This window comes from Octopus sinensis, linkage group LG9 (genome assembly GCF_006345805.1).
Source record: "Octopus sinensis linkage group LG9, ASM634580v1, whole genome shotgun sequence".
NCBI classification, from domain to species: Eukaryota; Metazoa; Mollusca; class Cephalopoda; order Octopoda; family Octopodidae; genus Octopus; species Octopus sinensis.
The window spans coordinates 40,725,820-40,753,177 of record NC_043005.1 but is presented as its reverse complement, the minus strand read 5'-3'; the positions used below and the strand labels follow the sequence as shown (position 1 = coordinate 40,753,177).

Here is a 27,358-nt window from a genome sequence, read left to right as displayed (position 1 = left end):
AAGTTCTGGATTGAAGTGGTAAAGAAGATACAAATAAAGAGCCTCAGGTAATCCTGTTTGTTATTGATGGGGTGAATGTTGCAGCACGTAAGACACTCGGATGAAGAAAATAATGAATTGTTGAAGTAACATGAGAACATTAAAGGATAGAATTATATATGAAAATGATGTGAAATGATGCTGAGACCAAGAATGTGTACATGGCAACAGAAGCAAGGTTTAATGAAGAAGTGTGTGATAAGGCTACTGCAGGCAGTGGACAAAATAGATGTATGTATGTTCTGTGTAGAGTCAAATCAACCAGAATCCTACCCTCTCATTTCTTTATTGCCCACAAGGGGCTAAACATAGAGGGGACAAACAAGGACAGACAAAGGGATTAAGTCGATTACATTGACCCCAGTGTGTAACTGGTACTTAATTTATTGACCCCAAAAGGATGAAAGGAAAAGTCGACCATGGCAGAATTTGAATTCAGAATGTAACAGCAGATGAAATACCACTAAGCATTTCACCCGGCATGCTATCATTTCTGCCAGGTCGCCACCCTCAATCCTACCCTCTATCACATTAGTAGTATCTTTTAAGATCAATCAGCATTATCTCCAGTTAAACATATTCATATTGTGACAAACCCCTCATTTCACTCCTCAAAAGCCTTTTGAACATACATCATCCATATAAAAACTAAATTCACTGCCCCATGAATAAAAGCCTTGCAAACATCTTTCAGATAGGAACTTTGCATCTTACTGTCCTCTAACATCATCAATAGACAGCTAAAAGAAATATAAAACTAGACTTTCTCAAATCCTCAACTAAAAACCATAACAAACATTTTCAACTTGATTATCTCTCACAACAACTACAAATCAATAACATAGTTAAAAAACTGCATCTTAAAGACAAAGATTCCTCTCTAGTAACAGAAAATATTCTGGCTATAATCAAGTGCTCACCTTCAACAAAGTTCAATTGCATCGGCATATTGCATTCTATTTGAAACAAAGCAGCAACATTGCAAATATACATTATACACCGGTCAAAACATACACACATACACGCAAACAAAAAACAACAACAGTATCATCATCTTCCCATCTCTTTTACTGTTGTTAACATAGTTCTTGCTCTTCTCAACTAGCAAATATATATCAATTCCACAGCCATCGTTATTCTTTACTGCTTCACCAAAAAAATACAATAACTGAACCATTATTTCTGACACTAGACCCCATTACAACCTCATTTTCTCATTTCTCAGCAAAAATTCAAAGTGAACATTGAGTGTGAGGTTGAGGAATAGTGCCTAACATATTTTTAAAAATAGATGCAAAAGCATTTGCTGGAGAAAATTCACACAAACATAAACAAATCTCTCTAGAAGACACTTTATCCTTCGTGTCATGACTGTATCATTTTTTTCTTTGGATCAAAAATATATCGTTTAAATGATAAAATGATCTTCACTGGTTCTTGATCTGCTCCAGGTGAAGCAGCCTCAGCAGTTTTTCCCTTCTTCTTTGAACCGGAATATCTCTGAAGGACTTCCTCACTCAAACCATCTGCAATAATATGTAAACAAATAAATATATGTATATACACATACACATACATATATAAAAGAAAACAAATCAACTAAATGTCTGAAGTGATTACTGAGGTCATTTTATAGAGCATCATCCAGGTGAGAGCAAAATGTCAAGATAAAGGTACTTTTTAGACTATGAAAATAAAAGAAAGCTTGTTACACAGTAATTGATCTCTTCACAAAGAAAACACTGATTTTTCTCTGATCATTGAAGTTATGTAACATTGAGCCTTGTTAATACTTAGGTGGGTTGACTATATGGGAGCCACCCATCAATCAATGGCAGTGCCCCAGCATGGCCACAACCAAAAGGTTACAATATATCTAGGTACTGTGCATGTATTTGTGTGACTTCAAAATAATTTGTTTGAAGACACCCAAAGGACTACAAAAAGTTAGATTTCATTTAGCTTCTGACTGGTAAGAAGTAGGCAAGTTCTATAAATCAGATTAATTCTACATCCATAAATATCTAGAATTAATAAAAAATTTGACATCACAATCTTTTTTGGTTGCCAAATCAGCATTTTCTCTCTTCATGTTAAAATTCAGAAATTCTTTTAAAGACAAATCATGATTCATATATACTATTATATATATGTATATAATAACTCATATATATATATATACTTTTAATTCATGTATTGAGGAGCCAGATACTTTTTTTATAGACTTATTGCTATTTCTGTGCAACCAAATGATTAATTCTAGTTGTCGACACAAACATAGGATAAGATGATAAACTAGCACACATACCCCAACAACTGATGGTAGTCAAGTGTTACAAGGATAAGGATGTCTAAGAGAGAATTACAAAGATATCAAGCTACTGGGCCAAGTCATGAAAGTTACAGAAAAGTTATAGCCCAATTAATTAAGAAGAGAATTAGATTAGATGAGATGCAGTTTGATTTTATGCCAGAGTGTTACTGCTACCCTCTTTCTAATAAGATTAACTGCAGAAGTATTTAGTTAAAAATAAGCCAAGCCTTTCACAGAATCTAGTGATGTGGTGGTCTCTGAGGAAGTTAGGAGAAGATTAAATGTCTTCTGAGAGCCCTACAAGCCATGTACAGGGGTACATCAGTAATGTAAGAGTTAACAAGTACAACAATGATTATAATGTGCATTCAGGAGTACACCAGGATTCAGTTTACAATCCTCTCTCAGTCATAATCCTCCAGGCTATAACAGAAGGAATTTAATACTAGTTGCCCTTGGGAACTACTATATCCTAAGAACTTTGATCGTATAGCAGACTGTGTAGTAGAATTAGAAATGAAATTCGAAGAGTAGAAGCAAAACCTGGAATCAAAGGGTTTTAAGCTTAAGAGAGCAGACAAACCACTATCCTTTCATGAAAATAGCTCTGGTTGAAGTGAAGGAAAGAAGTGGTTAGAAATTCCACAGTGTACCCAGTGCAAGCTAGGGACCCACAAGAAGTGCAGTGAAATCATGAGAAGATTAAAGGAGAAAGTAGACTTTGTATGTGGCAGATGCATAAAAGCAATAAACACTAAGAACACACAGGAAATAGATTTTCTCAAAAGCCCAGATGGTTTCCTGGAGATAGTATATGGTAACTAAAATAAGAACAGGATGGAGAAAGTCTTGAGAGTTATTACCTCTGTTGGTTACAAAAGGACTCTCTGGTCAGAGTGAAAAGTAGATTGTATGATGCTTGTATACAAACAGCAATGTTACATACATGGTAATGAGATGTGAGCCTTGAATGCAGAGGATATGTGAAGACCAGGAAGTAATGAAACTATTATGCCCTGTAGGAAGTGCAATGTATGACAAACTGCAAATGTGTTGAGAGAAATATTGGGCATAAGCGGTATGGTCATGTAATGTGTATGGATAAAAGCAGCTGTATAAAGAACTGTTGATTGCTTAAATGTGAATTGAACTTGCAGAAGAGAGAGGGAAACCCAGGAAGACACGGGATGAAGCAGAGACGGCTGATCTTCAGACTGAGTCTCTTAGAGAAGATGACAAAGGACGAAGATGATTGATGACTCACTGTGCTCAAGAAGACCCATTTGACACATTGAAAGTCCTAAAAGAATAGCGTATATCTATGTACTCACTAGGTCCCGTCTCTGCGCTTGATCTGATCCCTCCAAGCTTATCCCTCACCCATTATCACCTCTCATCTTCCTAGCATGCATCCTTCCATTCCTCTATGGCACTATTCAGCTACTGTAATCACGAGAGCAGAATTTTTTCATATTTCAACACCACCTTAATGCTAGGAGTTACCTCCCCTCTCCCGTGCAATCACTTTCTTTCAAATTCCATGCCTTTTAAGTAAATTGGTGACCTCACAAGTTTCTGTAACATGAGAAAAAAAAAGAGTGCACTCTATAAAGTGGTTGATATTAGGAAGAGTATACAGCCGTAGAAACTACATCAAAGCAGACACTGTGGCTGAATACAGTCCTCTAGTTCATTGGGCCCTGCCAAACCGTTCAACCCATGCCAGCATGGAATAGTAAGTTTGACAGGATTATGACATTGAGATAATTCTCACTACTCTGAAGTATTAAGGAGGCCAACATGAGTCAGAACCATGCTTAGAAATTATTCTAGGCATGAGAGCCTCTTCAGCCACTACATCACATATTCCCTCAAATCATATATGGTTCCTATTCTTCCTTTATCATTGAATATTCAAAGATAGACAACAGGTAAAATATATTGTTCAGGTTTAATAGAAAAAAAAACCCTACTGAGGCTATTTCAAACCTACCATTCAACCAGGAATTGATTTTTAATTTAGATCACCATCATCATCATTCAACATTAGTTGTCCATGCTGCCATGGGTTGGATGATTTGACCAGAGCTGGTAATGCCAGAGGGCCACATCAAGCTCTATTGTCTGTTCTGGCATAGTTTCTATAGCTAGATGCCCTTCCTAATGCCAAACACTTCACACAGTGTACAGGGTGCCTTTTATGCGGCACCAGTGTTTTTAACATGGCACCAGGACAATGAATATCTTAATTTTAATGAGATTTTTAAATCTACCAACATTTTCTAAGATAACACAAGCAGCAATAATGAAAGAGTCAAGATGACTCCCTAATCACTTTTCTCATCTGGAAAACCAAGTGGCACGAGAGATACAAATCCCACAGATGAAGGTCTTCTAAACAATCCAATTCTAAAATTTTATTCTTGCTTGTTATTCAATACCCAGAGAAAGAATTAACAAACTGAGAATTTAACTCTTTAGCATTCAGACTATAATGTATTGCTTATTTATTCACATCGTTTTCAATTAAATGTTTATTTTGGAATTGACTTTGTAGGGTAGTTGTGAAAGGCCTGAACTAGCTGGTCTGAACATAAAACAGGTAGAATATTTTGGCCAGATATAGTCAGCTTAAGTACATATACTGAGTAAGAATTTCAAAAGATATCAAGAAATCATTTTCACACATTGATTCTTGTTATTCTTAACTATATTACTTTCTTTAAGTATCACTATTTACTCCAATATAGGAATATGTGCTGATGTAAGAAATTATTTATATGGAAGTATGTGGCAAATGATGAAATCTTTTAAAACTGTTAGTAAAATGAAATGCAAACCCAAATTCGATTCCTTGTCTGAATTTATGTTGGTAATGTTCTTAGAACTTCATCATCATCATCATCATCATTTAACGTCCGCTTTCCATGCTAGCATGGGCTGGACGGTTCAACTGGGGTCTGGGGAGCCCGAAGGCTGCACCAGGCCAGTCAGATCTGGCAGTGTTTCTACAGCTGGATGCCCTTCCTAACGCCAACCACTCCGAGAGTGTAGTGGGTGATTTTGTGCCACCGACACAGGTGCCAGACAAGGCTAGCGAACGGCCACGCTCGGATGGTGTTTTTTTTTATGTGCCACCGACACAGGTGCCAGACGAGGCTGGCAGACGGCCACGCTCGGATGGTGTTTTTATGTGCCACCGACACAGGTGCCAGATGAGGCTGGCGAACGGCCACGATCGGATGGTGTTTGTTACGTGCCCACAGCATGGAGGCCAGTCGATGCGGTACTGGCTACGGCTACGTTCGGATGGTTTTCTTGTATGCCACCGGCACTGGTACCACAAAGATACAAATTCCATTGATGTTCATCTATTTTGATTTGTTTTGATTTGATTTGATTTGATTTTGATTTTCACTTGCCTCAACAGGTCTTCACAAGATGTTCATCTATTTTGATTTGTTTTGATTTGATTTGATTTTGATTTTGATTTATCTTCAAAAACAAAAAAACTTAGATGAGAAACTGATTTGAAATTTTAATTATGATTTTACTTTTCATTCATGTGATGGCAATACCAGTAATATACTGGGGGAAATATAAAAAGATATTGCCTGAATTACCATTCCTTTTGCTAAAGTGATTTGTAAATAATGATATTTTGTTTCAGAGTTTTTGCACCATCTTAAATGAACCTTTAGCATTACTCTTTCCCTTCTTCAATTCTGTTATATCCAGAATTTTGTTAATTTGAATCAACTATAATGTAAAAGAAATAATTCTACATGAGTATGGAGATGTGATAATGTGAAGGATGATAATTAGATAAAGGAGTGCCATCTGGAAGGACCCTGTAGCAGAGGAAAGCATGGGAAGGGGTCAATGAAGAACAGCAACTTGCATGTATGGGGAAGACAAAAATTAAATGATAATATTTTACATCAAACAATGATGGCCAAGATGAATTGACTGACAGTTTCTTAATTCAGGAATTGGGGCTAGTATCGCAGAGTTGGCACTGTAGCTCCCCTTGATAAACTACTGACTCACTCCTCCCTTAATTACAGTGAAATAATAACATAAGTAGAAGAGAAAGAAGATAATTCAATAAAAGTGAGATATACTTTGGTGCTTAAATCTCAATAAATGAATGCTGAGCTTAGCCCTTGTGTTATATCTACTAAATTGTACAGTACATTAAAAATACAAGTAGCCATATTTTTAAAGACAGTAGAGCTGACAGTAAAATAATATAAATCCCTCAGACTAGTTGCCTTTCACTATTTGCTTTGTACTCTCAACCATTTTATCTTTATCTGTTCAATAATTTTAGAAAAATGGTATAAACAATTCCTTTGTCCTTAATTAGTCTTAAGAAATGTGTTGGTGATATTTGGAAATATGAAGCTGTCATTGTAAAGAATATATTTAAGAAAAAAAGGTTTACTTACTTGGAATACGGATTTTTACTTTGCCACTTTGACCAAAACTGCCCTCAATAATTCCATTCTCGCCACTTGATAATGTTACTTTGAGGTTGGCAAAGGCTTGTATATTTGTTTCTTTCTTGAATAAATCCTTGCCAATTAGTGAATGAGCATCAGTAACTCGTTCGATCCTACCTTCCCTGGACTTGATTTTAAATATCTTCAGTTCTGATAGTTTACTCTCTTTGTACTTTGAGTCAGTGTAATAAGTTAATAGTTGTCCATGGAATGCAATCCGGCACACATTGGCATTGATATCACTGTCAAGTTTGGAGCCAATCACTAGACAGGATGCCAAACAAGTAATGGGCTTTTCAAATTCCAAGAGAGCATATTGGCAGAGATTAGGCTGTTGAGGTTGCTTTTCTAATAATTCTTCTTGGTAATTATATTCTTTTGAAAGATCTAAAGTATTATCTTGTTCAGAAGCACTTTCAGTGCCAAAAAATGTGACATGGGCCATGATAGTTTCATGACCCATTGTTATATGGAACTTGGCATTAGTGGATACAGTTCCTTTGTAGTAAGGGATCTTCTTTACAAAGATTATTCCAGCATAAATAGTAGGTAGGGAACCTGGAGAACACACAAGGCCACGCTCAAGCTGTTTAGGATCAAACTGTGTCACACAAATACCAGCCCGGTCACCCTACAAAATAAGATGAAATATTAAAATATAGGCAATACAAAATTTCAAGAGTTACAAAACATTAATTGCTTATTACAGCTAAAATTTCCATGGTCTTAGGCAGCAGCAATAAGCTTACAAAGTCAGATCAAGAGAGGAATAAATTAAAGATAACAGGATTTTAGCCTTTTAACTATTTCTTAATACTTTCCATTGCCATCATCATCATTTTAAATCTGCTTTTCCATGCTGTCAAAGGTTGGGTGAGTCACCAGAGTCTGAGTCAGTTGTTATTGGGAATTACTGCTAACCTAGAGGGATCATTTGTACTTTTTAATTTTTGCAGCAGAATAACTCTAAACACATTTTCCACTCAGTTTTTATTCTTGCAACTATGCTTTCAGAACACTCACTGCCAGTTAATTAGGTTAGGTTAGCTAATTAACAAAATTATCTCCTGTGCAGGTGGCACATAAAAAACACCATTTGAGCGTGGCCATTGCCAGTACCGCCTGACTGGCCCTCGTGCCAGTGGCATGTATAAGCACCCACTACACTCTCAGAGTGGTTGGCATTAGGAAGGGCATACAGCTGTAGAAACTCTGCCAGATCAGATTGGACCTTGATCTTTTTGCATGTTCTCTTCAATGAACATCTCATTTCCATTGTGGAACCCATGAGGGTAAATGCATTAATATCATTCAATACATGCTTCTCTCTAACAACATCTTGATTCTCTTCAAAAATATAAAAAAAACAAAAAACTGACTCAACTTTACTAGAGTCAATTTGTTTTTGTGACAATACTGCTGCAAACTGGTCAGAACCAATTAATGAGGAAATGTAAAAAGAAAGAAAATATATTTGAGTAAACAACTATTTACAATACAATTTTTAACAGAGAAATTTGATTTAAAGAACAAGAGTAGTAGTGGAAAATTGTTCATTCACTTATCACACACACAAATACACACTTGATATTGTGCTGCAATACAAAATACTGAAAAGATAAACCAGAACTATTATCTTTTCTAATAGGCTCACTAAGAAATAATAGCATTGTATCTCCTTTGGTAAAAGTATAGGGAATATGTTGCAGCATTACCTCAGAGCACTCTCAAGACACTGTATGCCCCAGCTGTTGGCTCATTGAAGCCAGACATAGTTGATGAGCATACTTCATATTTGCGCAGAGTTTAGTCATCATTGGTTGCAATAAGAGGGGAAAAAAACTAAGAGAGGCAAAGAGGTAAGAAAACTTCCAAAGGAAAGAAAGTGATTGAAAGAGTAAATTAGAAAAACAAATTGCACAATTCAGTTGAATAAGTAGAAGAGACAGTTGATTATAGAAGATGATTTAGGGTGGATTCAATGCTGCTGGTGTTAGATTTGCATGTACATAATTCTTTTTTTAAACAGGTGAGTAAAAAGATCTTCAACAGACATTGGATGTAAAAGATTTCCACTGTTTCAATGTATCAGCTGTATGAAGTCCATGACTAACACCTAGACAGAAGAGTGGAAATACAGACTGTCCAGTAGATAGTAGTTAAGCATTCACTAGAAATGATAATGTTCAAGTATGGGAATTAGAAAGGAAGATATAGCTTCTTGCTGTTGTATTGAGAAAGTGAATAAGCAGGTGTGTTGGGGGGATACAGTGTACCATTCACAAATGGTCTGCTTGTGGAAGTTAACTATCAGGCCCATTTTTTCCATAAAATGTAATGGTTGCTATGGTGGCTTATAGTGCTTCTGAAGTGTGAACACTGAAAACACTATCATCAGACTAATGTAGTTCAATGAACTATTCAGTTGTTAACTTGTTGGTACCTTGCATTTCTCTGACGTTGAAAAGGTTCACTTCGAGTCACCTCCATTTCCATCATATGTACAGCAGCATGGTCGCACAGATGAGGAAGGTATTAAACAGTGCAGTTGTCAACATGAGCCCAAAAGGCCCAGATGGCTACCCTCCAAAAACAACTTGGGCTATCATCTTTTTCATGATCTAACAAAGTTTCCTAAATTTGAGTGAATAACCATTGTTGAACACTCAGCACGTTCTCTGTATACAATGTTCAATACCTTTAACAGTTTCACAAACAGTCCTGATGTCATTCCTTATATTTCTTCTGAAGTTGCTAACTAAAAATCATGACAATTGTGGCAAAATCCATTGTGGCTTCAGTGTAACATTTAACATTTTTTTAAAAACTTATTAATATTGATAGGATTAGCATATTACCTCAGAACACTCTTAAAACAGTGTATGTTCAAGCTGTTGGCTCAACAAAGGATTATCATTGGAGCCAGACACACTTGAAGGACATACTTCATATTTGCGCAGAGTTTAGTCATCATTGGTTGGACAAGAGTGGGGTGGGGGAATAACTAAGAAAGCAAAAGTGGTAAGAAAACTTAACAAGGAAATAACAAAAAAGTTGAATATATATATATATTTAGAGAAAGAGTTATGGCTGGTTCATTGGGTTACCCAGGGTTTTGCATCCATAAAGCCCTTGGCTTTTCATACATTTCAATATCATCATCATCATCATCATCAATTAACGTCCGCTTTCCATCTAGCATGGGTTGGACGGTTCAACTGGGGTCTGGGGAGCCCGAAAGCTGCACCAGTCCAGTCAGATCTGGCAGTGTTCTACAGCTGGATGCCTTCCTAACGCCAACCACTCCGAGAGTGTAGTGGGTGATTTTATGTGCCACCGACACAGGTGCCAGACGAGGCTGGCAAACGGCCACGCTCGGATGGTGTTTTTTATGTGCCACCGACACAGGTGCCAGACGAGGCTGGCAGACGGCCACGCTCGGATGGTGTTTTTTATGTGCCACCGACACAGGTGCCAGACGAGGCTGGCAGACGGCCACGCTCGGATGGTGTTTTTTATGTGCCACCGACACAGGTGCCAGAACGAGGCTGGCAGACGGCCACGCTCGATGGTGTTTTTATGAGGCTGGCAAACGGCACATATATATTATATATATATATATATATATATATATAATATATATATATATATAGTGTGTGTGTTTTGTGTGTATAAAACAGTGAATTCCGTTGACAAAGATAAAAAGGAAGAAAAATGAAGCAAAGAAAATGGAAAAAGAATGAAAATTCCAATTAAACAAAATGTGGAAGTAGAAACTGATCAGTTTGGAACAACCAAGGAATTACTATGACATAAACCCTTACAGTGAGAAACATGGGAGAGATGTGACACAAACATCTTAAAGAACATATTAGACATACAAAAAGATGGTGAGATTGTTGAGTGTGAATGCCTTTCATTATAGGTGTACTCAATGAGGATTAAATAACATAGATACATTTATTCTTCACTGACCTGAACAACTTTCTCAACAGGTAAACGAAACATTTGCATAGATTTAACATTCTTGGTCACTTTCAGAGATGGGATTTCAATGGTCTGAAAATATACAAATAGGAAGATTGCAAACATAGAATTAGATATTCAATTCCTCAAGATGAAAGTAGATGCATTTAGATCATCATATCAGCTGTTGCATATATTTATAGTCTAAGCTTTTCTATTTTATTTTTACTCTCTATCAAAGGTGATCTAAATAAACAGAACACATTTACAATGTCTGGTTTTTTGGACCAATGCATGTTGATATATACATGATTCTTCTGGTATAGGCACCCTATTTGCAAAAAAGGAGGAAGATAGTAAGTGAAATAAACTACAGTACACAAAATTAAACTGATACAAGTAGTAATAAAATAAACCTGATGGTGTGCATGTTTGTTTGTGTGCAGTCTCTGCATACATTTTACATATTACTTTAGAGATACAGCCAACTGCAGCGTTTTGTCTAAATATGAGAAATACACAATAAAGGCACTACAGAAATCACAAATGTAGCCAGTATCAGGGCATATCTGCATTTAACAGCTAAGCATGATATGGATATGAATTTCTTTATTGTGGAGGACATGGAGACTAGTCTTTCATTTCTGAATGGAATATCTTGCACAAATCATTAAGTCTCACCGTTATCAACATAGAATTCTGTTACAAATGTAATGCAAATTACTCAACCAAATTTGCCCAAGGAAACAGAGCTAATGACTAAGTACTCCACTGAAGATTCAAAGATCAAGTTAGTTCAAACTGAAATAACTTTGTCACTTCAAAATGTATTGCAACATTGAGGGTCCCACAATTATAACCATCACCATTTAATGTCTGTTTTGCATGCAGGTAAGGGCTGGAAGATTTGAGAGGAGCTTGTGAGTCAGAGGATTGAAACAAACTCCTTTATCTACTTTGATATCGTTTCTAGGGTTGGGTGTCCTTCCTAATGCCAACCACTTTACAGTGTATTGGGTGCTTTTTATATGGCACCAGCACCAATGAGGTCACCAAGTAACTCACAAGACAAGACTCCTCAACTGAGGGTTGTGAGGGCAAAAATCAAAAAGTTACCTTCTTGAGTCATACCGACTAATAAGGGCCAGTATCCTGGCTTCATGGTATATATATTCCCCACCTGGACAGGACACTAGTGCATCATGAGATTACTCATTTTTGCCACCTGAGTGGACTGGAGCAGCATGAAATGAAATGTTTTGCTCAAGAACACAATGTGTTGCCCGGTCTAGGAATCAAAACCACCATCTTACGGTCAGGAGTTCAATACCCTAACCACTAAGCCATGCACCTCCACATAGAGAAGTGAGGTTAGTGGTTTAATGCCAGGAGATGAACAATTAAAGTCTGAGAGAGGGACAGTAACAAGCGTCTTACTCTAGGGCAGTGGTTCTCAACCATTTTTTGCCTGTGGACCCCTTTGATTCTTGTTTTACTCTACTGGACACCCATACAAGATTGATGCTTAAAAGAAAATCTCATGATTTTATAATCAAATATTATTAGGGTGGCACGTAAAAAGCACCATCCGTTCGCGTCTGTTGCCAGCCTCGGCTGATCCCCGTGCCGGTGACATGTAAAAGCACCGTCCGTTCGTGGCCGGTTGCCAGCTCTGTCTGGCCCCATGTCGGTGGCACGTAAAAGCACCATCCGTTCGTGTCCGTTGCCAGCATCGCCTGGCCCCGTGCCGGTGACACATAAAAGCACCATCCGTTCGTGGCCGTTCGCCAGCTCTGTCTGGCACCTGTGCAGGTGGCACGTAAAAAACACCCACTACACTCGCGGAGTGGTTGGCGTTAGGAAGGGCATCCAGCCGTAGAAACACTGCCAGATCTGACTGGGCCTGACGAAGCCTTCCAGCTTCACAGACCCCAGTTGACCCGTCCAACCCATGCTAGCATGGAAAACGGACGCTAAACGATGATGATGATGATGAATTGTACTAAAAAAACTGCTAAAATATGTTGTGTATTGTAGAAGTATAACCAATTTCTTGTACACAAATTTTAAGAAGAAAATCTTATATTAACCACTATGGCTGAGAACTACTGCTCTAAGGGATATACATGGTTTCTACGTTGGGAAAAGAGAGTGATGATCAAGACATGTTCGAGTGTACCCTCAAGATACAGGAATCAATATGGCAGTTAAGAAATATAATTATTCAGATCATTATATTCATCATCATCAACGTTTAACGTCCGTTCTCCATGCTAGCATGGGTTGGACGGTTCGACCGGGGATCTGGGAAGCCAGAAGGCTGCACCAGGCTCCGGTCTTATCTGGCAATGTTTCTACAGCTGGATGCCCTTCCTAACGCCAACCACTCCGTGAGTGTAGTGGGTGCTTTTTACGTGCCACCTGCACTGGTGCCAGGCGAAGCTGGCATCGGCCACGGTCTGATTGGTGCATTTTACGTGCCACCTGCACGGAAGCCAGTCGAGGCGGCACTGGCTTCGGCCACGATTCGGATGGTGCTTTTTACATGCCAAGTCAAACCAAATAGTGATATTTTGAAAATCATTCAATAAGTATGTTTCAGATTTGTGTAATACAAAATAGGAAATTGCATCCACCATATAAACCTTCCTCAGTTAAAGCAAAGGTTTAACATAGTGGTTGCAATTCCCATCATATAACACGCAAACCTGAAACAAAAATAAAATATTTGAAATATAATATAACTAACAAAATCCTAGAAATGATTATATTATCAAATATAAATCAATTTCTTGAACTTCAGAGGTTAGAGGTATTCACCAGATCAAAAGGCACCAAGAAAGTTGGGTATACAATGTAGTTTAAGGTATTCCTGTTGTATATCTTGAATGGTAAAAAGGTGTAAGTAATTACAGCTCAAGCTACAACTGCTGTTAACAAAGTGTAAATGATTATTGTACCCTAGCTATATTATTATCAAAAGAAACATCTACAAAGAAACATATGGTCAAATAGATTTACCCTCTCTATATTTTCTAAAAGCTAGCTATGAAATGTGCTAATTAAGTTCTTCACTTGCAAAAAGTTTTCATTCATTTCCTACCCACCATCAACATAACTACATTTATTTTATCTTCATATATTGCAAAACACTTCCCACCACCACAGAAAAAGCAACATATAAATATTCCACACTATTCCAGCAATTATTCCAGTTACCCATATCCACTTTATTTCCTGTATACACATGATAGAGCAACAGAGAAAGAAACATGCTGCTCAGAAGGATAAGGGAGATAATGTCAACTTACAATTGATGCAGTTGCAAGATTCAGTGGTCTCCAGACTCGATAAATTATGTTCCAGTAAAATGTACTTCCTCAGACACAGACAATACACATATTATATTGATATAATGAATATAACTTCACAAGCCATATAATAACAACTCCTCAAATTCCTAACGTGTGAGGACTTTCTCATGATAAAAATATTATGTACTAACCTCATTGATTGAGACACTGCCGTTAAGTACTGTACCAGTCATCACAGTTCCTTGTCCTCGAATTGAAAAGCAATGGTCAACAGAAAAAATAAAGGGTCCAGTAAGATTTCGTTCTGGTATATAAGTGTATTTCTTTAGGGTTTCCAGCAACTCTACAATTCCCTCTGATTTTGAAGTATCTCCAGTCTGATGGGTTAAAAAAAAAGGGACACAAATTCAACAAATAATCAATCTTCTTGCTTGTTTTCTTCCAAGTTTACATATATTTTCATTCAAGAATATCACTTTATTGAGATATATATATATGTGTGTGTGTGTGTGTGTGCATATATATATATATAAAGTATACTGTCCAGTCGGTCCTTACTTTTACCAAGAAACAAGTATGTATTTTCAGAAGTTGCTTGCTATTTCTAGGAAGATGAGCAACAACATCTAAGCTTTTTTACTGATTTCTATCTTTTATCTTTTACTTGTTTCAATCATTAGACTACAGCCATGCTGAGACACTGCCTTGAAGGATTTTTGTCAAACAAATCGACAACAGTACTTATTTTCTTTTTCAGCCTGGTACTTATTCTATCAGTCTCTCTGTCCAAACTTCTAAGTTATGAGGAAGTAAATACACCATCACTGCTTGTCAATCAGTGTGAGGGACAAACACAAATACAAAGGCACACACAGACACATATAAGATGGGCTTCTTTTAGTTTCCATCTACCAAATCCACTTACAAGGCTTTGGTCAGCCTGAGGCAGAAGACACTTGCCCAAAGTGCCATGCAGTGGGATTGAACCTGGAACCAAGTGCTGGGGAAGCAAACTTCTTACCACAGAGCCACACCTGTTCCTAACATATGTTAATTCATTTCTAAGGAAGCAATGCTGTGTATCCCTAATTAAGTCACTATGAACAGAAAATAAAATATAATATAATGTGCTGTGGAGCCACTCACTACCAAAACCTGCCTTCATACAGTGTGACCATAGCTCATTGTCACTTCATTACATATCCGATAAATAGTGAAGTGAAAGAACTTAGTACTGAACTTCTATAGTAAATTTAGGCCACCTAAAAGTCAAATAATGTTATGGTACTTCTACTGAACAATTATAAGCAGGCAAAATTTTACTAATATTATTATTCTGTTGTAGGCTGATAGAATCATTAGCATGCTGGGCAAAATGCTTAATGGCATTTCATATGTCTTTACATTCCAAGATCCAATTCCATCAAAATTAACTTTGCTTTTCATGCTTTCGGGGTTGATAAAATAAGTATCAGGGATCAACCCCGCCTACTAAAATTGTTGACTTTGTGTCAAAATTTGAAACCAATGTTATTGAGTCATCCCATAAATAATGCGATTTTTTTTATACTTCTTTTATTTTTCAAAATTAAGATAAACAAAGTTCTTTTTTCATCTAAAATATACTCTCCTTCATTTTTTACAAGGCTCCTCCTCCAAGATTCACCAGTCCATGATGAAAAATACTCCTCCAGTACTCTTCTCATCTCGTCTACAGAATTCCTATTTTTTTCCATCCAAATGATTTTGAAGACTGCAGAATAAATGATAATCAGATGGGGCAGTGTCCAGCGATATGGTGAGCAGGACATTGTTTCCCATTCAAATTGTTCCAGCCTTTGGAATGTCATCCTCGCTGTATGTGGCCTGATGGAAGAACACCTTTTGTCTTGAAACCAAAGACAGTTGTTTTTCTTCTAGCGTTGACTGAAGCTGCCCAAGCTGCTCACAGCATGTAAGGTATTACCAAACAGGTAATGCCTTACATGAGTGAAGACTTTCTTTAGCTTGGAGAGCCAATGTTTCTCCTTTCCTTACCTCTGCCTTTAGTCCAAAAAAAGGTTCATTCATATGACATGACAGCAAAGAAGAGCACACATTCACTCTCAGCACGCGATTAGACTCAGAAAGTTTGTGAGGAACCCACTACATGCAGGTGTCGATGAATGGTTGAATGACCAAATCCAAGCTTCTCTGCTAGTTCCTCAATAGTTACAATAAGATTTTGTTTCACCAGGGTTTGCAGGATGTCCTCATCGAGCTCTACAGATCTTCCGAGATGAGGCTCATCTTCTAGGCTGTAGTTGCCAGCTTGGGATTTCTGGAACCACCACTGACACTGGCTTACACTTATTGTCCAATCCCCATATACGGCACTAATATTCTTCGCACTTTCCATTGTGTTGTTGCCTTTATTGAACTCATAAAGCAAAATATGCTGAATATGCACCTTTGTCATTTCCATTATAGCTTTGAAAAAATAACTTAAAAATCAAGCAGCACTTTTCAAAACTTGCACAAAGAATAAGTACAAGGTAAAATTACTACCTGCTTTTATAGCAAGTTGATGCAGGCAGTTTATACCATCCCCCTACGACTTTTAGTTCATGCAATTGAAAATATCACATTATTTATGGGATGACCCAATATAATTGTTATGGCTAGCTTTGTGCTTAAAATTAGAAACAGTTATAATTTTGTTATAGACCAGTAAAATAACTGCTGTATCCTTCGCCTAATACAGATAGCATTCTGATATTAGATCATGTTGTACTATTAACGACTCAGATTTTGGATGCGTCTATGACAACCCTAGCATTAGCACTTATTTCCTTTTCAAAGCTTCTTTTAATAGTAGTTAGGCCTTGAAGTCTAAAAAGGGAGCAGTTTAATGACAGAAAAAAAATTCTAACCAAGGATGGAGAAGCCCAGTGGATTTTGACAAACTTCCTGAACATAAACTAAGGATAAAATAAAAGGAAGATGGAGCAAGCAAAAAATAAAAAGAAAGAAAATAGTAACTTAAGTTGACAAAATAGCATAATGGTTATAAAGAGATCTGCTAAGAACTCAAACAAACACTAACTCAGCTAATCCAAACAAATGTCAGAATGCAAAAGTATGAATAATGGTACCAACCTCAGTTCCTCCTGGATTAGCAGATACCGCAATTACTGGAGCTTTAGCAAACTTTGTAGGCTCCAAGGTTTTCAGTAATCGCTTTGTCATCTGTAAATATTAAACATTTCAAATTTTAGAGTAGTAAATCGGATAAAGCAGTCCTATTATATAAAATATACCATCACTTACTTTTAAGTATCAATCATTGGAGTGAGCATGGAGGTGCATGGCTTAGTGGTTAGGGTCTTGAACTCATGATTGCAAGATTGTGGTTTTGATTCCTGAACCATTCAACGCATTGTTTTCTTAAGCAAAACACATTATTTCACGTTGCTCCATTTCACTCAGCTGGCAAAAATGAGTAATCCTGCGACGGTCTGGTGTCCCATCCAGGTCAGGAATTTATACACCAAGGAAACTGGGAAAACCAGCCCTTATGAGTCAGAACATCCTTGTGGAGTGGAATATTTAGAATCATCAAAGGAGAGAGTAAAATAAAATAATGAACACATGAAGCTAAGAGGGAAAAATTAAGATGTAAGGAAGTTTGTTTATGACCTTCGCTTATGATGGTCTGAAATGAAACTTACTTTTTCAATTGTAGCAGCCTTTTTAGCCGGTGGCAACAAATCTGTCTTATTAAGTACAACCACCATTTTCTCACAGGCAATCTCTCCAACAACAAGACACTCAGCAGTTTGAGTTTGAATTCCTTTAGTGATGTCAACAACCAAAATCATAAGGTCAATAATCTGGGCACCTAATGAATGGAAAAACAAATTAAATAATTAAAAGAATATTTATTTTCCCTTGAGCAACATCAGAATGGGGGCATTGTAGTAATTTAATCAAGTCTATTACTTATATAACTAAATTTTTAAATGAGATTGAGAAAACAAATCACTGTAAATTATTTGGCTCAGCATTTTACACACTGTATCAACTCTACTGTTTATGTTTGGTCTTTGTGAATTGAATTTCAGCTCAGTATATTACTGGTATTAGTGTCATATTCATTTATTACAAACTAGCTTAAAAGCCACACTCCACATGCGGATTTTTAAGTAGCTACTGAGGAGGGCTAATTGGGCCTGTGGCCCAAAACTAAAGAGTGCCAAACAGCATGACTATAATACATTTACAATGACTATATGCCCTGGTGGGGTTTGATCAGAGGTTAAGGACAAATGAGAATTAATTCTGTAATGCAATCATTAGACCCAAGTTGAATTCCAACTGTTGGTCAATATGTCCCAAAGTACTTGTCTTGACATAAAATTAACGAAGTAAATGTCATTTATCTCTCCACTTGATCTCTGACATCATCAGACAAACACCAACCAAGATGGCGTGAATCAGCCAAGCCTTACCTGCTAGAAATAGCAACGCAAATGCTTTTAAATCAGATCTTAATGCAGGATGTTCAAGAACCAAATGAAGGACAGATTTTTAATCCCAGGATGATCTTGATTCCAAAAAGGTATATGTCTATGTAGAGCAGATATAGACTGAAATACAGGGGTCCCAGACAGACAGAATTTCACATTTATTATTATAGATAATTATTATAATTATGTTACCATGATAATAATTTTTGATATGTTTATTAATGCTATATCAATTTAATTACTACAGGTTATTTACAAATGTCTAGCTAGTATACCCCCCACCACCACACCTTACTTCTACTCTTATCAATATGGAGACAGCTTCATTCTTGTGGCCTAGACTAACACCTTAAATTCCCTGTCTACAGAGCAGAAACAACCTTTATTCATAAAGATCTTACATTGTCACATCATACGCATGAGGTGGCTTTCCAGCTGTATTGAAAATAACCAAGAAAAATGTTCTGTCCCAAATTGTACAGGGGAAACACAGACACTGCAAACTACACCATTGGCAATCCCACTGTTCATAACAGCCTAAGGCATTTGCTATTAGTCTATCACAATATATTGCTTTGTAGTTAAATGACAGACAGCCATAAGCCGAGCTACCTTAGATCACCAGTGTAGTTTTCCTTACTAACCAAACCCCATTCCCATCTCACCCGAGATAATAATTAATTTCTTTCTTAAATACAAAAATATAGAGTAATATATAGAGTAATACTACCAACAATGTAAGCATAAAAATAAGTTAGAAATATATAAAATCAAATCTAGAAACACAATATAAAAGATCAAAGAAAAAAATTATTGAGAGTCCACAGATAAACTATCAATAACAAAATGAAAAAAAAAACGTCAAAAGTTAATGTAGACATGAGAGATGTTAATCCTACTGTATAATGTGAAAGAATATTTGGTGTTGAGCAGTAAGTGTTTAAGTAACTGGTGGAGATATCCTTAGAAGACATAAACCAAGGAAGATTCGTGATGAAGTTACAAAAAACAACAGCAAAAAATGTTAGGCTTGATACGATTAAATACATGACAACATACCAGCATGGAGAAAAAGAGAAATCAAATAAGAGAAAGATAAGTAAAGTAAAGCTGTAAAAATTCTTCTGATTTTAAATCTTGACCTTGTGAAAATGGCATCTACACAGAATGGAAAAACATAGGAAAGCACAATTTATGTTCCTAACACTAGCTTAATGATAACTAATGATAAGTTATTTTACTAAATTCTTTCTTATATTTAAAATTAATTGAAAGAAATACAGAACATCTCAACAGAAATATGGTAACAAAACGGTTAAATACCATTTTAATAAAGGCAGAATTATTCTAACTTCCTTATTTTCAAAAGCAACTGAAACAAAGGCAGTGTATTTTAATAGAAATATGGTAAGAAAAGGTTAAAGAAGCCCGTCGTATATATGTATATATGTGTGTTTGTCCCCCCCAACATCCCTTGACATCCAATTCTGGTGTGTTTAGGTCCCCGTAACTTAGCTGTTCAGCAAAAAGTGACTGATAGAATCAGTACTAGGCTAACAAAGAATAAGTCCTGGGATCGATTTGCTCAGCTAAAAGGTGGTGGTCCAGCATGGCTGCAGTCAAATGACTGAAACAAGTAAAAGAATAAAAGAAAAAGAATCAACTCTGATTTGATATTCTACCAATTAAACACCAGTATAAATACTTTCATACTTTTATAATGATAGTAGATAATATTCAAAAGTCAACGTTTATTATCATTATGTTCTTATGTAATATAGTTTACAAGACTTTATCATCTGCATCTCTTCAAGAAGAGTGGTAACATATTTTTAATCTTTCATTTAGCATCACAGAATCAATCTGTACATAAAAGCCATAAAACTTTACCTGGCATGGCCTCATTACAAGCTACTAGACCAAGCCAAGTTAAAGCTTCTTCACCTCCTTCAATTAGATGTAACAGCTAAGAAGTCCTAATCAGCACAATCTAATAAAACATTATACAAGATGTTTAACTGCCAACTCACCTGCTAAGTTACAGACCCAGCTACAACAAGATTTCAATATCAGTGCTATAATAAACACACGTTTTCCAAAATTTTTATGATAGGATAGAAAATGATAGAAATGTTCCCAGCTTGTAATTGTTTTCTCATCCAGGATACTGCTAGGGAGAATATTTTAGTTTCCAATAACTCACAAAATCAGACATATCTTTTACTAAAGAATTTTAGGTGACTGAAATGGTTCTTGCCACTTCATGAAATGAACTACAAGATAACATGCCTGAGGTGATTTTCTTGTGATAAGCAATTTTCCAAAAATACTAAAATGTAGAAGAAAAAAAAGTGGGTGTAGATGGATGAATAGTTTAAAAAAAGATCTGGAATGGAACAGGGACTTGCAGACAACTAGAATAATGATAGTAGTCATTAAACTGGCTTTTGATTTGATTAGTTGACTCTAATCTATCTGAGACAAAATCATCCCTTTCGCTTATATGAAAATATGAACAGTAAAATGATGTTTTAGCTTAGCATGGAGTTTTATCCTGAATGTATATAAAATCCAGGTTACATTTTATTTGTTTAAAGTGTGTGTGAGTTGCATGTATGGCTGGTGTGCCTCAACCTTGATCTTCCAAGATATAAAATTAAATGGAAATGTTCTCGGTGATATAGCTAATATACTATATATATATATACCTATAATCTAAATCTTTAGTTAAAAAAAAATCAAACTTACTTCCTAATTGGTGCCCTCAACACATACCATGTGTCTTAAATTTATGCCCTCAGACATATGATTAAGATAACCCTTTTTGTTTACCTAGTAAATAATGTGCTAACATGCAACTGGTTGCTCAGTGGCAGTTGGTCACTTTGTAAAAAGAAACTGAGACTATCTAAAAGAAAATTGAGGAAATAATTTGGTACAATGAACAAGTGAGATAGTTTACTTTCTGGATCCCTGATATGACATTGATATAAAAAGAACATTCTGGACACTTAAAATAATTAAATGTAACGTATTAATGGAAATAGTTACATCATAATGCAAAATATAAATAAGAATAATGCATTGTAAATTGTGTTAAAAAATGTAAAAAATATGAATTAATATTTTGTATCTGTCCAAAACAGAAACTGACAATTTATGCACCATTAACAATACATTCAAGACTAATCCAGTTACATCTTGAAATTTATACATCACATGATATATGGTTAATTAGCAATGATGTCACAGAATTTCCTTGCATCAATTCTTGTATTCTTTTACAGGTTTCAGTTACTGGACAATAGCCATGCTTAGACACATGAATTTTAACAAATTATATCAACCAAAGTCCATTTTACTTTGTTGCAAAGTGGACATTAGCATAACAGGAATTAACTTGGACAAATACCACAGGGTATTTCTGTTCACACATACCCCTATTTACTTCTAGCTGATATAAACACGCACACACACAGATGACTTCTGCACAGTTTCTCACAAGCTATGGCTATGGTAGAAAGGAACGAATTTAGAACTGTAAGACCGCAAAGCAAACTTAATCACAGTCATCACTGTAACTAATAGATATAATTTTTTTAAAAATAATGATATGCATAAATATTTGGATAATTCTCCTCTTGGTTCTTCTTTCAAAATTACTGACAATCTGATTCAATTTTAAACCTAAACAAGTCATACAAATCAGCTCTGTTCAAAAGACTTGGATACTTATGGAAAGGAGAGAACCTTAAATTCATGAAAGCTATTATTCATTGAAAACATGAGATTAAGAGTGATCTGTATCTGTGAATATATGGTAGAGAATGGCACAAAGAACTTGTTTTTGATTTTAAAAAAGGGGTGGGACATTTGAAGCAGCAGTAAAGCATAACTTTCTACAAGATACTTGAGTAATATGGAATGGACAGTCTTCTTATGTCTATATTAATTGGAGAAGGCAAATATAGTAATGACTTGCTCAATTCACTAAATCCGTCAAGACAAGGGCTACAAAAGAAATGAGAGACCAAACTTTGGTGACTGGTCAAATAATTTTTTTGAATATTATTAGCGATTTCTTTTAGTGAGCCATCCAACCCATGCCAATATGGAACATGAATGTTGCATGATGATGCGATCGACCATGAGGTTTATATTTTCATAATTGAATGTAAAAGGACAGAACTCAACACAAACACCTTGATAGCATGGCTATATTCAAATTTTTTGTTTCTCTTTTGTTGCTTTGGCAGTTTCAAATGATTATTGTCAGTGACAAGCACAGTGCATATGGATGTGCAAGTGTGTGTGTATGTGGCCATATGTTATAGCAACAATTTCATGGAGATGATAAAACTGTAAAAATATAGTTTTTGAATTGATGTTTGCATACTTTTCTTAAAGCCATTGTCCAGAAAACAGCAGTAAAACCCCTAAACCTTAATTTCGGAAGCAAAGGGTTGAAATGAATGCTGCAGGCTATCTCATCCAACCCCCTAACACTTTCACCAGTCCACTACTCTCCACAATAAAGACACTACAGAAAAGGGCTTAGGAGGCCTGAGTTTACTAGAGAAGTTCAATACCTTTCTGTTAGAATATTTGTAATAATAGTTTCTGATTTATACATAAATCAAGCAGTTTTGAGGGGTGGGGTTTGAGTGGTGCTTTATGTTATAAACCCTGAAAGGATGAAAAGCAAAGTTGATCCTGTCAAGAATTGGACTCAGAAATAGGTGAATACCTGTCACTATTTAGAATCTATTATCAACAATTCTGGTGTTCCATACATAATAATATTTCATGATATTCAGTATAGAGCTCTTCCTCTTGATTAGATTTAGGCTGGAGGATAATTTCAATTTGCACTCAAAATTGTTATTACTGGCTACAAATCTTGCCACGGTCAACTATGCATTTCATCCTTTCAGAGTCAATAAAATAAAGTCAGTCAAGTACCAAGGTTGATGTAATCAACATATACTACACACCCAACCCCACTTAAAATTACTGGCCTTGTGCCAAAATTAGAATTATATTATATATTAAGATGATGTGGTTAAGGCTAAGTCACCTGTCCTACAAGGAGACTTCAATACACAAGTTGGCACTGACCACTAGACACAGAAAGGAATGAATGACTGGGAAGAGGGATGTTGATCCTGAACTCAGTGTGAATGAAGGGACCTCACTTGACTTCTATGCTACAAACGAGCTCTCCATTATGAACACATTCTTCCAACACAGGGATATCCAGAAGTACACATGGTATAGGGATATTTTGGGACAGTGGTCACTGACAGATTTCATTATTGTTTCAGATTGCTTTGATTCTGTACAGGCCATTCGTGTAAATAAAGAGGCAGAGATATCAACTGATCACCACATAGTTGTCTGAGCCCTAATATTATCTACAGTAAGAAGAACTCACAAAGCTGTTAAGTCCAGCACAACTTACAAAATAAAGTGGGATCAGAAACAAATACATAAACACCCTTGCATTTAAATTCAGAGGCCTTCCGGAACTAATTGAGGAAGTTGGAGTGCAGATTGTTTTGTTCAACAATTTTTTCTTTGGTTGCACAATGTTATGGATGGAAGCCGCTCAGTGTGGTGCTAGGTGTAAAAGAACCTCCTAGATTAACCAGGAAGATGCCATCTGAGCAAAGAAGGTTTACAAAGCTTGGCTTGGAAACAAGTCTCCCTCCCTGAGGTGTAAAAAGCTCCAGCAGAGACAGTAACACAATCCAAAGCTAAGTCATGAGAAGACTTCATTGTTAAGCTGAACTCTGACTTTAGATTGACCAAAAAAGTATTCTGGCAGACAATTCACAAGCTTCTTAACATGAAGCCCTCTTCTACACCTGCCATTAAGAATTCAGAGGGTTCTGTCAACAGAGAAAGGCATCCTTGGGAGGTGGATAGAATACTTTACTGATCTAAATCCAGTCACAATAAATCTTCTGTTGCATCACAGAGGTTGGAGTCATAGAGGTAATTAAAGCACTCGAACTTGATAAAACTACCCAGGAGGATGAAATTTAGTCTAAGACATTAAAAATCTTAAACACACAAGGTATTCTTTAGCTGGTTTGTGTGTACCAGATAACTATGACAGCTGGAAAGACAGTCAAGTAATGGCAATCCAAGGTGATAAACCCAATTTTTGAAAAGGGAGTAGAGAGTACCTAAAATTAGAGGAATTTCCATGTAAAGTCTATATTAGGTGTCTGGAAAAGAGATGTAAGGAAATTGTTGAGCCCAAGCTAGCTGAAGAGTAGTTTGGCTTCTGTCCTGAGTACAGTAGAACTAACCAAATATTCACTCTACAGCAGGTCTTCAAATAAATCATGGGAGCTTGAAAAGGCATATGACAACAGCTGCAGAAATTCAAATACAAATGCCTAAATGTTTTTGTCAAGTAAATGGTGTTAAGCATTTCCTGATAATGGATTTGAACATTTGAAAATACTAATCCCTTTATTATTTGTATTAAAAAAGTTCTAAAAACTTTCTGATCTAGAAAACACCTACTTTTTACTTCCGTGGGTCCCAAAAAGTGAAGAAGTGCTCTTAAATATTTTCCTAATGTTTTATTAAATAATGGAAAACAGGTGTTAATCAATCACACAATAGTTATAGCTGTTGTGTTTAAGATATAGGCTGTATATGTTATAATAGAAGTATAAAAGATATATTGTAACAACTTTGGTAGGATTCTGGTTTAAGCACCCTTAAAACTTTTTTCTAATTTTGGGAACTTTCAGAAAATTTCTGTTCTACAGACGGGAATTCATACGATAATTAAATTTTTTGTATTTTTATTTCTAATTCTCCACCACTACCACCAATCTTATTCGAATTTTTGTTTTTAAATTAGTTTAAAATACGGGTAGTCCAGTATTTTTTGCTTAAATCCTAAAAATGGGTCACCCTTGGGTGCATCATCATGCCATTAAATGTGTTTAAGGGGAGAAAAATATTAAAAAAACACTGATACATGCCGGAGTGAGAAAGAAACGAGGAAGGTATCAGTTGGCCGTGGGATGTGTTAAAAACACCTACTAAATCGCTCTTAATTTTTTTTCCATAATCGTATGAATTTCCATGTATAGAACACAATTCTTTTTTTTCATAATCGGATGAATTTCCGTCTATAGAACACAAATTCGCAAAAGTTTTCTAAAAATTAAAAAAAAAAAGAAAAGAAAATTGAGAGGTGCTTAAAACCAAAATTCCACCCAATTTCTTGCTAAAAAAATTACCACCAAAAATACTACAATACGTATGGACACAAGCATCAAAAGAACTTTCTAGACACCACTTATTTGGTTGTTTCCAAATGTATCGCATATTAATATTTTACTGTGTTATTTACAACCAATAAATAGTGTGGGCAGTCACAAATTTCTCAAGAACTAGAGTCTGGCGTGAGATATGTGAAACACCACTAACTGTTAACACTGACAGGTTAAACAATTTTTGGAACTGAGATTTGTTGTTTAATTGGTAGCGTGTTATTTCCCTTACTCCAATTGTTTAATGTAAGGTCGCTTTCGTTTTGTACTGGAGATGACGAAGGACATACTTAAAAACATATTCAAGAAATTTACAGATTGTTAAGGGCAATTTTTAGCTAAAGCGGTGCCATTTAAATTGAAGTCAATGACTGTGCAATATTTATATAAATAACTTGGCTGTCGGCGTGATGAAATGAAACGATAGCCAAGAAATTGTATCTTGTCGAAATTTATTTTGACTATAATATGTCATCATGTCTTGTAATATATATACAGATATTTAACCCATGTCGGGCCAGTAATACATCTACATTCATACATTACTCTTCTGAAAACTTTCAATTAAATAATCGTATTTTTTAAACTTTTCTTCCAAAGGAGCTTTTTCATTTTCTTTTTCACTGAGAAACGTCTTACAATTTAACTTGATAATCGTATTGAGAAATAAGCATTATAAGATTAGTTATTCAATATTTTCGTTGTTTATTAATGTTGGTTTTATTTGAGTTAGATATAGCTTGTATTTTTAGTTGATAGCTTTTATTTAGCTTATAGTTTAAGTTTATGGGTATAGTTGTTTTCAAAACGCTTTTCAAATTTCATAATTAAATAAGATAGTGAAACCCAAAATACGACTAAAGACAAAAAGAAATGACTATTCTAATATCAAAATAAGAATGAATTAGTGACTTGAAAAAGGATTTAATATAAGCTAACTCAACAAGTTAAATTACTAGAGCACGTGGGTTATACAACTATACCCAAGTGTCCCGAAAGGATATAATCCCGTATATTTGGTTATACATGTAAATTAAAAAAAAAAAAAAATTATGAAAAGTTAAAAATATTCAATCGTTCAATTACCGCCAATAATGGTGCGAATGAGAGAAGCGTGACCTGGGCAGTCAACAAAAGTAAACTGAAGCCGCTCATATTTAGAAGTCAATTCAGCAAGGTGTGCGGGAATATCGACAACAGCAGAAGAGAAACCCAAATCTAAAGTAATTCCACGCTCTTTACTCTGTGGGTTTTTATCAAAGCAAGCAGTGCTGGCTGTCGTACTTAATATTTTCGACAGACTTGTTTTGCCACTGTCCACGTGCCCCAACACACCAACATTGAAGTTGAACGTGCGAAGAGACATCTTGGAGAAAAAAAATTACAAACAGGAAGTAAAGAAAAATACTAA

General features: G+C 35.9%; 1 protein-coding gene across 2 annotated transcripts; it reads right to left on the bottom strand.

The window, feature by feature from the left end:
• Positions 1 to 1,089: 1,089 nt before the first annotated feature.
• Positions 1,090 to 27,358, bottom strand: LOC115215820 (selenocysteine-specific elongation factor-like). 2 transcript variants are annotated; one of them, XM_036505928.1, is made up of 8 exons: positions 27,034 to 27,166; positions 20,677 to 20,975; positions 17,849 to 18,018; positions 17,277 to 17,366; positions 14,330 to 14,515; positions 10,834 to 10,917; positions 6,805 to 7,489; positions 1,090 to 1,565 (listed from the first exon to the last, which is right to left on the bottom strand). In XM_036505928.1, the coding sequence occupies exons 3-8, from the start codon at positions 17,996 to 17,998 to the stop codon at positions 1,405 to 1,407; spliced, it is 1,356 nt and encodes a 451-aa protein (XP_036361821.1). In that variant the 5' UTR covers positions 17,999 to 18,018; positions 20,677 to 20,975; positions 27,034 to 27,166; the 3' UTR covers positions 1,090 to 1,404. The 2 variants fall into 2 exon arrangements, with proteins under 2 accessions (XP_036361821.1, XP_029640997.1); XM_029785137.2 differs by lacking the exon at positions 20,677 to 20,975 and having other exon boundaries at positions 27,034 to 27,358.